General features: G+C 52.6%; 1 protein-coding gene across 3 annotated transcripts; it reads right to left on the reverse strand.

The window, feature by feature from the left end:
• Nucleotides 1-4,357: 4,357 nt before the first annotated feature.
• PRR15L (proline rich 15-like) lies at nt 4,358-9,785 on the reverse strand. Of its 3 annotated transcripts, none has more exons than XM_012662194.1 (3): nt 9,557-9,754; nt 6,766-6,843; nt 4,358-5,433 (listed from the first exon to the last, which is right to left on the reverse strand). In XM_012662194.1, exon 3 carries the CDS (start codon nt 5,402-5,404, stop codon nt 5,102-5,104), a length of 303 nt encoding a protein of 100 aa, XP_012517648.1. In that variant the 5' UTR covers nt 5,405-5,433; nt 6,766-6,843; nt 9,557-9,754; the 3' UTR covers nt 4,358-5,101. The 3 variants fall into 3 exon arrangements, with proteins under 3 accessions (XP_012517648.1, XP_012517657.1, XP_012517640.1); XM_012662203.1 differs by lacking the exon at nt 9,557-9,754 and adding an exon at nt 8,398-8,429; XM_012662186.1 differs by lacking the exon at nt 6,766-6,843 and having other exon boundaries at nt 9,557-9,785.
• Nucleotides 9,786-11,895: the final 2,110 nt, after the last annotated feature.

Here is an 11,895-nt window from a genome sequence, read left to right on the forward strand (position 1 = left end):
TGCCTGTAATCCTAGCACTCTGGGAGGCCGAGGCGGGTGGATCCCTCAAGGTCAGGAGTTCGAGACCAGCCTGAGCAAGAGCGAGACCCCCGTCTCTACTAAAAATAGAAAGAAATTGGCCAAACATCTAAAAATAGAAAAAATTAGCCGGGCATGGTGGTGCGTGCCTGTAGTCCCAGCTACCTGGGAGGCCGAGGCAGGAGGATCGCTTGGGCCCAGGAGTTTGAGGTTGCTGTGAGCTAGGCTGACACCACGGCACTCTAGCCCAGGCAAGAGAGATTCTGTCTCAAAAAAAAAAAAAAAAAAAAAAAAAAAATATATATATATATATATATATATGGAATTTGAAATGCTGAGAGCCAGAGCCTTGGGAGTCATTGTAGCCAAGTTATTAATGACAGCCAAGAAGCAACAGCCTCGGGCTGCTGCTGTTGCAATTCCCTGAGCTGCCCTGGGTCCCTCCTTCCCAGGTTTGTGTTGTGTATTTCCTCTTCCTGCCTCAACACCCCACTGTCTCTGTAAATTGTTTTTTCTTTTTTTTTTTTTGGCTTAAACTAGCTAGAATCAATTTCTGTTGCTTGCAACTGAAAGAACCTTATGTGACTCATTTACTGATAGGATATTTTTATAGCATTTCCCTTACTGATTGCTGCCTTCCATTATTTGAAGCACAGCAATGTGGAAAGAGATTAAATTTATTCTCTGTGGCTCCAAGGGACCCATAGGTGGAAGTTGCAGGGAAGTAGGTTTAATCTCAATATGGGGAGAGATTTCAAACTATCAAACCTGCCTAATAGGGAGTGTTCTGTCACTAGACATTTTCAATCCCAGTCAGTCAGTAATTTTGTAGAATGGATTTATATGCCTGTATCAATAGGCCAGGAAGATTTTAATCAAGCTTTGCTATCTATGTTTGTTTATGGAAACACGCACATATTTCATTCTCCAAATATAAGATTAAATTATTATAGAGATTATGCTCTTTAGACTGCTCACACATCCCCTTCTCCTACTCCCCACCTCCACTGAGGATGATTTCTAGGTCACTCATTGTCACCCACACTGGAATTACCTGGGGAGCTTTAAAAGTCCTGATGCCTGGGTCCACCCTCAGAGATGATTGAACTGGTCTGCGTGCAGCCTGGGCATTAGGAAATTTAACAGCTCCCCAGGGAATTCTGTGCAGCCAAGGTTGAGACCTAGTCTATCTAGATCCTTGCTTGCTACCCAGTGCGATCCACAGGCCAGTAGCATCAGTGTCGCTTGGGAGCCTGTTAGAGATGCAGACCCCAGGTGACTGGTTGTACTGGCTTCAGTCTCTAAACCCACAGTCTCCCACCCTCACAGTCTGTGATCCTTTAATAACCCTCAGCTGAGTCTTGTGCTGAACTGAATTTGCTTTCCGTGAGCACCAGCCTGCTGACCAGAGACAGCCTGGATGAGCAAGCGGCCTACTGGCCACGGAGAGGAGCCAGGCTGGGTAAATGTTTGCTGTGACTAAGCCAGGATCAGAGAGTGACTATTATTTGCACTGGTTGGCATTGAACTTGCAACTCTGTAAACTGTGCTTCTTTCGACTGTATGGGCGTGTGCTTCAGTCACTGTTATTGGCAGGGCTCGTCCAAGGGCAGCCCTCCTGTGTTGATGGCCTCTGAAGCCTGAGTGCAGGAAGGCACATTAACCTGTGGCCACCTGCAGGAGTGGGTGCCCTTACCTGCTTTGCCCTTTTTGTTCTGCTGTAGGCTGTGACTTTTGTGAGTAAACGTGTGTGTGTGTGGCGTGCGCTCACGCACATGGGGAAGTGCTGCATCCCACTTGTGTTACTGGGGGCTGAGTATCCCCCCAGCTTTGAGCCTGGCCTCAGCTGTTACCTTTTCGATTCTATGTCCATCAGTCACCGTGCCAAGTCTGTAATAAAAGCCCGTTAGCCGTGTGTGATATTAATGTTCAACTTGGCCTTGTCTCACCCCCCCCACCCTTCTCAAGAGGGAGAAGAGTTGGGGAATTTAAGCAACTTTCCTCCCACCTCACTTCTCCCACCATGCAGGCTGGGCATCCAGCAGGGGGAGCCCGCTGCCCAGGGCTCAAGCTGCCCGGTTCCAGCCGGCCTCCCCTGCCCCTCTTCCTCCGCTTGGGTGGAGTCCCAGTGAAACTGTGGTCGATAACCCGTAGCCTTTCCCAGTCCTGTACATATTTGCGCTCTCAGTTCCTCCTCCTCCTCCTCTCGTGTGGTGGAAACTTGCAGCTGCCTCACTCTGCCTCCCTGGGCAGCCAGATCTCCATCCACCCAGCCCCACAGCTTAGGGGTATATGTGGACTTTCCCTTAGAGATCACCGGGGCCGTGGAGCAGGGTGGCCATGCAACGGGCAGAGGGGCCTCGGACCCTCTTACTTAGAAGGGTAATTATGATGTTCGAGGAGGTGGCACTACAGTGCCACTATCATGTAGAACCTTGGGTCAGTGGCCCAGGGTCCATCTTGATCCTCTGCCTCAGGGAACCCCAGAACGGGCTGATGTGGGAGGTGCCTATAGTCTGGGACCTTACAGGACACCCCGTCTCGAAGCTGGTTGGCTTAATCCCATTGGTTCCAGATTCTGTACAGCCCACTCGAATGATGGTCACCTCTCAGGATCCTGAGGCCCAGATGTTGCCCTCTCCCCCTCTCACCTCCCTCCCCTTCTGCAGGAGGTGTCTATGCCCCTTTCTTTGTTCTGGGCCTCAATTTCCTATCCCCCAGCAGAAGAGAATCAAGAGTGGAAGGGCTGTGTGGGGCAGTGGCCACGCACCCTGGCCAGCCTGGCTTCAGTCCCAGCTCTACCACTGCAAGTGCCTGGGGACCTAGGGCGAATGATTTAACCTCTCCAAGTCTCAGCTAACTTGTCTGGAAAATGCGGACAGTGCTAGCACCTGTCTTAGGTGATAAGAAGATTAAATGAGGAACCTGGGATATACTTGTTCTAGGGCTGCCTGTTGGAAGGAAGCACTCCATAAACGTTAGCTGTTAACACTGGGCAGGGCTGTGAGTGTGGGGAGGGTCTGAGCTCCTCCATGGGAAGCTTTATGGATTGAGTCATTGGTGAGATCCTAGAAGGTTCTGAGTAGTGGGGAGGGGTGGGGGAAGAGGCCTTGGGAAAGGCAGCACCCCTGAGCCTGCCTTCTGTCCCTCCAGCTCCTGATCTCCCTCACTCCTCTGAGTTCCCCTGGCCTGGGCGAGGCACCTAACAAAGGCCCCCTTGTGTGAATCTGTTTGTTTGGGTAATAAATTCCCTGAGTAACAGCTCCCTGGGGTGGGGTAGCCCAGCGGCCTGCAAGGAGCGGGCTTGGAAGCTGCAGGACCACATTGTTTAGTGGCCACCTTGGTCTCTCCCTGTGTTTCCACCACGAGCTCCAGAGATTTGGCCAGTTTTTTCCAGTTCCCAGCTCTTGTGGCTTCAGAAAGAGCTGGACCTAACGTCATAGGGAGAGAGCTCGCTCCTCTTCCTTAGCACATTAACTGCTATGACAGTTGTTTTTAACTCACTCTAGTTTTGACCCCAGGGCCACGGGTAGCATATATAAAATCTTGCTGATGTTCTTATTGTTACAATTAATATTGACAATTTAATTCTAAAAACGTGGATTAAACGAACAGAAGTCAATACATTTCGTTTTTCTATTTATGTTTACCTTTAAATTACACTCAAAGTTTTAATTCTATTTTCGTAATAAAACACTGTGGCTCTGAGGAAAAGTTTCTGATTTTTTTATACGGTAGTTAATGCGTTAAACTGAAGCTATGGGTTATGGTGGAGTTCCTTATAAAAGAAGGGGGAAGAAACCAATATTTAACTGAGCACCTACTATGGGCCACTTAATACTGACCCTGTGAAACGGGCATTATTCCAGCCCCCTTTTACAGAAGAGGGAACTGAGACTCAGAGCAGTTTTCTAAAAAATGTTCCCAGGTCACCCAGCTACTAAGGGGTAGAGCCAGAATGCATCCTGATCCAAGCCCTGACTTTGGGGTCAGTCACCAAAGGTCTGCCCCACGCTCTCGGAGCACCTACTGGCCTCTCAGCTGGCCAGAGAGATCTGACCACTGACGTGTAACTAGCTCCTTCCTCTGCTCCTCCATACCCCATACTAAGCCTAGCTTGATGGTGAAATTAGTGACCCAGTTCCTACATTGTCACACCTGGGGACCCTTCCAGAAGCTTGAAAGGAACAGTCCAAGCACAAAGGCCCACTTTACTCACATGAAGAGTGGTAAAGGCATGACAAACAGTCACCTCAATAAACGCAAGACAAGAACATAAACAGTTTCTCTGCTTTTGCAGCATTGTTTATTATGAAGAGAAACCTATGATTTTTTTTTTTAGACAAAATTTGAGGCCCCAGGACTCATCTCTGGAGCTGATCCGTCTTATATACTAGTAGGGGAAAGGAGAGGAGGAAACTGGCTGCTTTTAGCTCCTACCAGAGCTTCCCCACCCACTCCCCCAGTTTAGACCCTTGGCCTTCTGTGGCACCCCCTATGGAGTGCCAAGGTCTTCTGCCCCCTCCACACCTGGGGACAAAGTTCCAGGAAGTTTACCACTTGTGCTAGGAATTGAGCTCAAGTTCAGTGTCTCTGCCTCTGGCTCCACAGAAACCACCCCCCATCACGTGGCTTCTGGAAAATGTGCTCTCCTCAGGATTGGTCCAGGGAACAGTCACAGGTAGAGAAAGCAGAGGGAGGGCAATTCAAACTCACCCTTGACCCTGTGCCGAGGGGAGGTGGAGTCTGTCCGGCTCCCTCTCTCCGTTCCCTGCCAAGTCCACCTCCCCATGGCCCTGCCATTGCTTCAAGGAGGGCTGTCCTTCCTAGGTGGGAGTGTTCACCCTTGAACTGGAGTGCCTTTGTATGCGTCAGGGGAGGGTGGGAGGACCCTGGATCTCCCAGGCCTAACAAAAGTGAGGCGTGTAGATACAAACCTAACAGCCAGACATTTCCTCCCAGCAGGCGTCAGCTGCCCCCACAGTGGCTTCAGCTATGACCAATGAGGCCAGCGTGGCAAGCTCCTGTCTCAGATCCAGCTGAGGGCAGGGAGCCAGGAGGTGCTAGCGTCCTCCTCGGCCCTTCACTGTCCTTTGCCCTCCCGGCCATCAAAGAGGCCGGGGTTCTCTGCCAGCGTGGCTCGAACTTTACTCTTCTCCTTGAAGCGGCCTGAATTGGAGACTTTGACGTGCTTGCCTTTTGTGCTCTTGTCCACAATCTTCTCCAGGCGGGTGTTAAAGTCGCTGTTGGGGCTCCCAGTGTTGGACCCTGAGGGTTCCGTGCCTCCCTCCGTTTGGGCATAGGTGTCAGGGATCTCGTACAGCACCTTGGGAGTGGATTTCTTTTTCCGGAGGAAGGTCAGCTTCCACCAACCAACTTCAGTCATGGCGCTTCCTGAGCCGAAGGTGGGGCTTTCTGCCGGAGCAGGATGGGGGAGAAAGAAGGGTCAGTCAGAGGAGGTGTGGGCACCTTTGGACCAGCCCTCCCTAGACTCCTAATCATGGACTTTTTTGTTTTTTTTTGGAGACAGAGTCTGGCTCTGTTGTCCAGGCTAGAGGGCAGTGATGTTATCATAGCTCACTGCAACCTCAAACTCCTGAGCTCAAGCGATCCTCCCGCCTTGGCCTCCCCAATGCTAGGATTACAGGTGTGAACCACCATACCTGGCCTAATTTTTGTATTTTTTGGTAGAGTCGGGGTCTAGCTATGTTGCCTGGGCAGGTCTCAAACTCCTAGGCTCAAGCAATCCTCCCATCTTGGCCTCCAAAAGTGCTGGGATTACAGGCATGAGCCACTGCACCCAGCCATCATGGGTTATATTGTGAATTAAAGAGTTGAAGGTTGTGGCTGGCTGAATAAACCCAGGATGCAGGTAAGTGGAGTGATGCAATGCTTTTGGAGACTGTGCGAAGAGACAAAATCAAGGCTGGGCACAGTGGCTCACACCTGTAATTTCAGTAGTTAGGGAGGCCAAGGAGGGAGGATCGCTTGAGCCCAGGAGTTTAAGACCAGCCTGGGCAACATAACGAGACTCTGTCTCCACAAAAAATTTAAAACTTAGCTGGGTATGGTGGCATGCACCTGTAGTCCCAGCTACTCAGGAGGCTGAGGCAGGAGTTCAAGGCTGCAGTAAGCTTATCATGCCACTGCACCCCAGCCTAGGCGACAGAGTGAGACCCTGTCTCTAAGAAAATAATAAATTTTTTTAAAAGTTCAAGCCAGGCAGAAGGGCAACAGGACAGGCACACAGCATTGCCTTCTAGGGTTGTAGGGAGCCTTTAGATCATTCCTACCAGGCCTCTCAGGGCTGCAGGCAGGTGGACAACTTGCCCAGGTTACACAGCATCCAGGCCTTTGACACTGACCCCAAACTCTTTCTGCTATACCACCAGGCCCTGCTGCCAGGTGTGGGCAGACTATTTACTGGCAGCATATGAACAGAAACACCGTGTGCATTTTGCTTGGAATTCATTACAAAATTAAATAGAATTTGTTATATTCCAAGCAATTTGAATTTCCCCGTGGTGACCAGCAGGGCTAAGGCAGCTGCTGAGCTTTTCGTAAGGGGAAGAGTGGGGACCTCAGGCTGGGAGCGGGGAGTCCTAGGGACTGTCCTAGCCTTGTGACCTCTGGCAAACTACTTCTCTGAGCCTCAGTTTACTCACCCATCCCATTCAGTCCTAGCATTTAGCTCTACCGTTAATCCCGGCGCGCAGAAGTAGCCATGATTTGCAAAGTAAAACTTACGATAATGGGAATAATTATTGAGGATGTCTCCCTTCCCCACCAAGCTTCCACAAGGACAGAAGAGCAGTTAGGTGGAGCCTAGAGGTACAGATGAGATGTGGTCAACACAGGTCGTACCTTCTGTGGGGGCATCAAATGGGGCAGGGTGCAGGGGTGAAATCAGGCTTCTCAACTGACAGGTGACATCCCCTGACACAGAGCTGCCTTCCTGGAGGGCCTCACTTTTTACTAATTTCCACAAAGCTGCTGCGAGCTAGTGGAAGTTCCAGGAGATGAGGTTCCCTGGACAGTGGCTGCGGCACGTAAGATAGGAGCATGGGACAGTCGACTAGAGGAAGGAAGGTCGTGACAGAGGAGGCAGAGGCGTGGAGACCGTAGGCGAGGTGGGCGCTCTAGTCCTCAGGACCCGGGAGGAGCGCGCAGCAGCCAGTCAGCGTAGGCCAGAAAGCTAGGAGGTCACCCGGGCCTGGCCCAAATGTACCACCTCCTTTTAAAAACGGGTGGTCTTCACTGTGTTTTCTAAAAAGACCAGACAGAAATATTCCACTTGACTAATAGTGGTTTTCTTTATACAGAAGGAGTAGAGGATGCTTTCTCCTCTTTTTCCCCTCTAGTTTTCTTTTTTTTTTTAATTAAAAAAATTTTTTTGGAGATGGGGGTCTCACTATGTTGCCCAGGCAGGTCTGGAACTCCTGGGCTCCAGTGATCCTCCCACCTTGGCCTCCCAAAATGCTGGAATTACAGGCGTGAGCCACCACACCTGGCCTCTCTTCTAGTTATCTTACTTCCAGAATTTCCATAATGAGTATGGATTTTTGGGGGGGAAGCATGTCAAATTCAGGAAAAATGAAAGCAAGATGCTGGTCTAGGCTTGCAATGAGTTGAATGCCTGTGTCGAGCCCTCACTGCTGTGGTCCCCTGCCCCTCCATACTCTCACCCCTTCCTCAGAGCACAGGCCCGAAGGACTCCTTCCCACCTCTTTGTCCAGGAAGCAGCTCCCACATTGGCCAGCTCTGTCCCTTTAGCAGGACTCAAGTAGCAAGAAAAGCTGAGGGCAGATCTGTGCAGCTCCCGCTCAGAGAGTAAAGGAGAGGGTGAGGATGGCCAGTAAATCCTTTCAGGGCACCCCGGAGAGGTAAGTGCACCAAGGGACAGCCTGAGAGGTTTGCTTTGGCAGCTTGCCCCACCTGGGCTTAACACAGCCTTACACAGAACTTGGTTTTCCAGAATGGGTTTCTGGAAGGAAGTGTGGGGAGGGCAGGGAAGGAGGGACGGGGCGATTGCTTGGTCGGTGGGTGTCCTAGTCGCTGCCTTGTCTGTGGCAAGGTCCATGGCCCCACCACCGCCCATGTGGAGCTGCCAAGGAAGTTGGGGGATGGAGGAACAGAAGACCCAGCTGCTGAGCCCAATATAACCACTAGATTTCCTAGCTCCATGGGAGAAAGTGGTTTCTGCCTGTGTCAGTAAAAATATACCCATTTTAACAGGTATTTCAAGCTGGCATCCACAGGGCTTAGCTCTCCTTGGAGTAAAGGGAGCCACAGATCACAAGGAACTTGTCAGAAAACATAGACAAGAATAGCCCAGGTGCCCTGCCCTGGGGCCCCCAGCAAAGCACCAAAGCACCGTACCCTGTGTCCTGGTCTTGTGCCCTGTGCCCTGGCCTCTCCAGGATGCTCTTCGCCAGGCCTTCCTATCTCTTCCGCCCAAGAGGGCGACTTGAGACCAGTAGGCAGGTGTTTGCCCCTTTTGGCAAGCCTGACAGGGAAATCTGAATTTGCAAAACAGATTAATTAGTGGGATATTCTTTGTTTTACAAAATAATCCAGCAATAGGATTCTTTAGATAAATGGTGATGAAAAAAGATAGTGTAAAATCCGATATACTTAAAAAAAAAAAGGTGATGTGATATCCAAACTTTCCAGATACCCAAAGTTGCAAAGAGCAAGACAGCTATGTGCCCATGCCTAACCACAGAGGAGACTTGGGAGGGGGAGGGTGGGTGTTTGGGATTTCAAACAGCCAGCATTTGGTGACATGTGGCGGGCCCTGCAGTCTGCTCATGCAGGGCCCTAAGCTGGCCAAGCTGAGGGCTGGGCCCTTGCCCTGGGGCCCTGCCATGCATGGGATAATAGAAATCAGCCCTTGAGGACGCCAGCGCCCCCTCTGCTGTTTGCACAGCTTTGGGGTCCATGAAGGGCCTCTTAGGACAGCCTACCACCCCCTGCCATTGGCGGTCAGCACTCTGACATGCACGTGGCTGCCCAGGACAGGCCCCTCCACCCCAGCTGGGTTCTGTGAGCTGTTCTGAAGAGCTTTGCCTAGACTGCGCTGGGCCCCTTCTGAGCTGGGACAAGTTAACCATTGACTGGGGCGGGGGCGGAGGGGTGGAGGTGCGGGTTGGGGGTGCAAGTCAGCTTCTGTGTTGTAAGACAAAACCTGGAAGCCCCCTCCCCCTCCTTCTGCAGGGTCCCTAATGCCACTCGTCCATACTGGATGAGACTGGGGTACTCTGGATTGGAAAGGGGAGATGTCCCTACCAGACAGCTGGAAACATGCTCCAGGCTGGGAGTCAGAAGGGGTGGGCAGGTAAGCAACAGTTAGTAAAGACCTGCTCTGGAGTGAACCTTTCTCATCAGGAGCTCTGTTGGAGGCCTGGATTGACTCCAAGAGGCCAGTGGGATAAGTCCGAATAGAGACAGCTTGCCTGGGTTCCCCTTCCCTCTGGGCTTGTCAGCCAGACTGGGGACTGTGCCTTGGTTTCCCCACCCACCAGCCCTCTGCCTGTACCTGTAATCCCGACTGCTCCGGGCTGGAGGTGAGACCTTCCCTAGAGAAGGAGTTGAGTGTAGGAGCTGCCCAGGAGGGTGAGACTGGGGGAGGAGGAGGTGCCTTCAGGGTGTCGCACCGGGCAAGGCTCAGGCCAGGAGAGGTGGGTAGGAGCAGCTGCACCTCAGGTACAAGAGAAACAGGTGCAGGAGCGGGTACCTGCTCGCTCCGCTGCTGCCGCTCCTGGAGTCAAGGTGAACCTGAAACCCAGCTCCTCCCGGCTAAATAAACAGAAGCAGAGGCCGGCTCAGGCTGATGAATATTCATCACCCCAGAAATCCAATCCCGGCGCCCCTGCATCCACCCAGAAGCCAGGGTCCTCCAGGGACTGCCGAGCCAGAGAAGGGAATCCCAAGGGAAGTCTGGGGTAGGGGAGCACAGGAGCCTCTCTCCTCAGTTTCCCCACTCTCAGATGTCTGCTTGCACCCCCTGCTGTAGCCAAGGTCGCCCCCACCCATTTAATCCTCCAAAGAGGCTCAGACCCTTCGCCAGCATGGACCACCACCTGGATGTTGCCCAGGGCACAACCGGGAAAGGGTTAAGGGCCGCTGCTCCCATTGGCAGGCTGGGCAGGGGTGCACCCCAGCTTCTTTTGAACTCTCTGAGTCGAAACCAGTCCCTGGTTAAACTGGTTGGCAGACCGGTTCCCAGGCTGTCCCTCCCCTGCCAGAAGCCTCAAAGAGGGTGCTGAGGTGGGGGGCTGTGGTTCCCTCCTGACCTGAAGGGTCCCTCCTCAAGATCTCCCTGGAGAGAAAAAGGGGGCACTGACCTGCTCCTTGGACCAGGCTCTCCTGACCCACCACAAACTCAAACATCCTCACCCTGCCCCTTGCTTACAGGTGGGCTTCAGGACCCTTGAAATCATATGCAAAATTCCCTGTGTGGGGGCAGAGTAGCATTGATTTTTCTGCATAGATTATATTTTTATCAGATTCTCAAAGAGAGCTGTGACAGCCTCCCTACCCCCAAAGTGCCACTGGGTTCAACTTCCCCGAACTTCCAGCAGTCTGTTGGAAGGGCCTCGCTGGGTATTACAAAGTTGGCAAAACCTGGAGCAAGCTCTCGGGGACGAGGGAGAGGTGGGGCCCTGGGGAGGCAGGAGGAGAGGGACAGGCAAGAAGGCAGGTGATGGGCATGCGGCTGGGGGCAGGGGCAGCGTGTGTGCACTTGGGGGCTTTGTCCTCTCTGATCTGCAGCCACATTCTCCCTGCAAACCCACCATCAGGCAGGACAGCATGTGGCCCTCAGCCGGGGCTTCTCTTGGAGACAGCTCTGTGTTGTTTTGCAGCCACCCTGAGGTGGCCTGTTTGCGTTTGCATTTCTCCCTCGGATGGGCATCGCTGGACAGTGGGAAGCACCTGCTGTGTATTCAGTGTCCCTGCCGCGTCCCAGCGTCCCAGTGCTGCCCACTGAGACACTCCATCCACCCGCCGGCTACCTGCCTCCGTGGACTGGGGGTGCACTTGCAGACACAGAGCGAGGCACTGGGTAGAGAAAAGGCCTAAAATCCCCCCGTCCCTGGCTCCCCCTCCAAGTTACATCTTAAGTCATGACTAACCAACCCTCAAACCTGCCCCACCATCTCCAATCCTGCTTCTACTTGCTCCAGACCAGAAGGATGGTGGGATGGGCCTTTGCCTGGGGGACAGTAACCCAGGTCAGGGCCCGGTTTCCCATCTGTACAGGAAGGGGCTTGTCCTGTAGGTGCTTTCTCCCTGCCTCTGAGATCCAGACCTCTGATGTCTGAGACCCAGGGGGAAGGTCCTGTTCTCTCAGCCCCATGCTGGAGAAGGTGCCGCAGGAAGAACTGCAATGGCAGGTCCACCTGTGTGGCCTTCCCTTCCAGAGCGCCACTGGGACCAGGTGCAGGCCCAGGAGGCCCCAGCCCCTCCTCCTGGGAGGGACCAGCCTGGGAAGTAAGGCCCAACCCCTGGCCTTCAGGGGATTTATTTCTGGGAGGAGCAGGGTGGGGGAGTTTGAGATAAGGCTGTGAGCTATGAATATAACTCCCCACCCAAGGGCCACTTTATTGCTTTATAAAAGTTTTCACCTTTAAGTGCACCTTCCTAAAACTAAGTTCAAGTGTGATATGCCATACACAAACATGCAGCGTGCACGTTTTCAGAAATGTGACCTGTTGAGAGAAGCAAGTTAAATTCACCTAAGCGAGAACAAGGACCTTGGTGCCCTGCTGGGGCACATGACCACGGGGCTGTTGAGACCCAGGGGGAATTATAAATCTTTCCCATTTGGACTGGGCGTGGTGGCTCATGCCTGTAATCCCAGTACTTTGGGAGGTC

This window comes from Propithecus coquereli, unplaced genomic scaffold, assembly GCF_000956105.1.
Source record: "Propithecus coquereli isolate 6110/MARCELLA unplaced genomic scaffold, Pcoq_1.0 Scaffold119, whole genome shotgun sequence".
Lineage (NCBI taxonomy): Eukaryota > Metazoa > Chordata > Mammalia > Primates > Indriidae > Propithecus > Propithecus coquereli.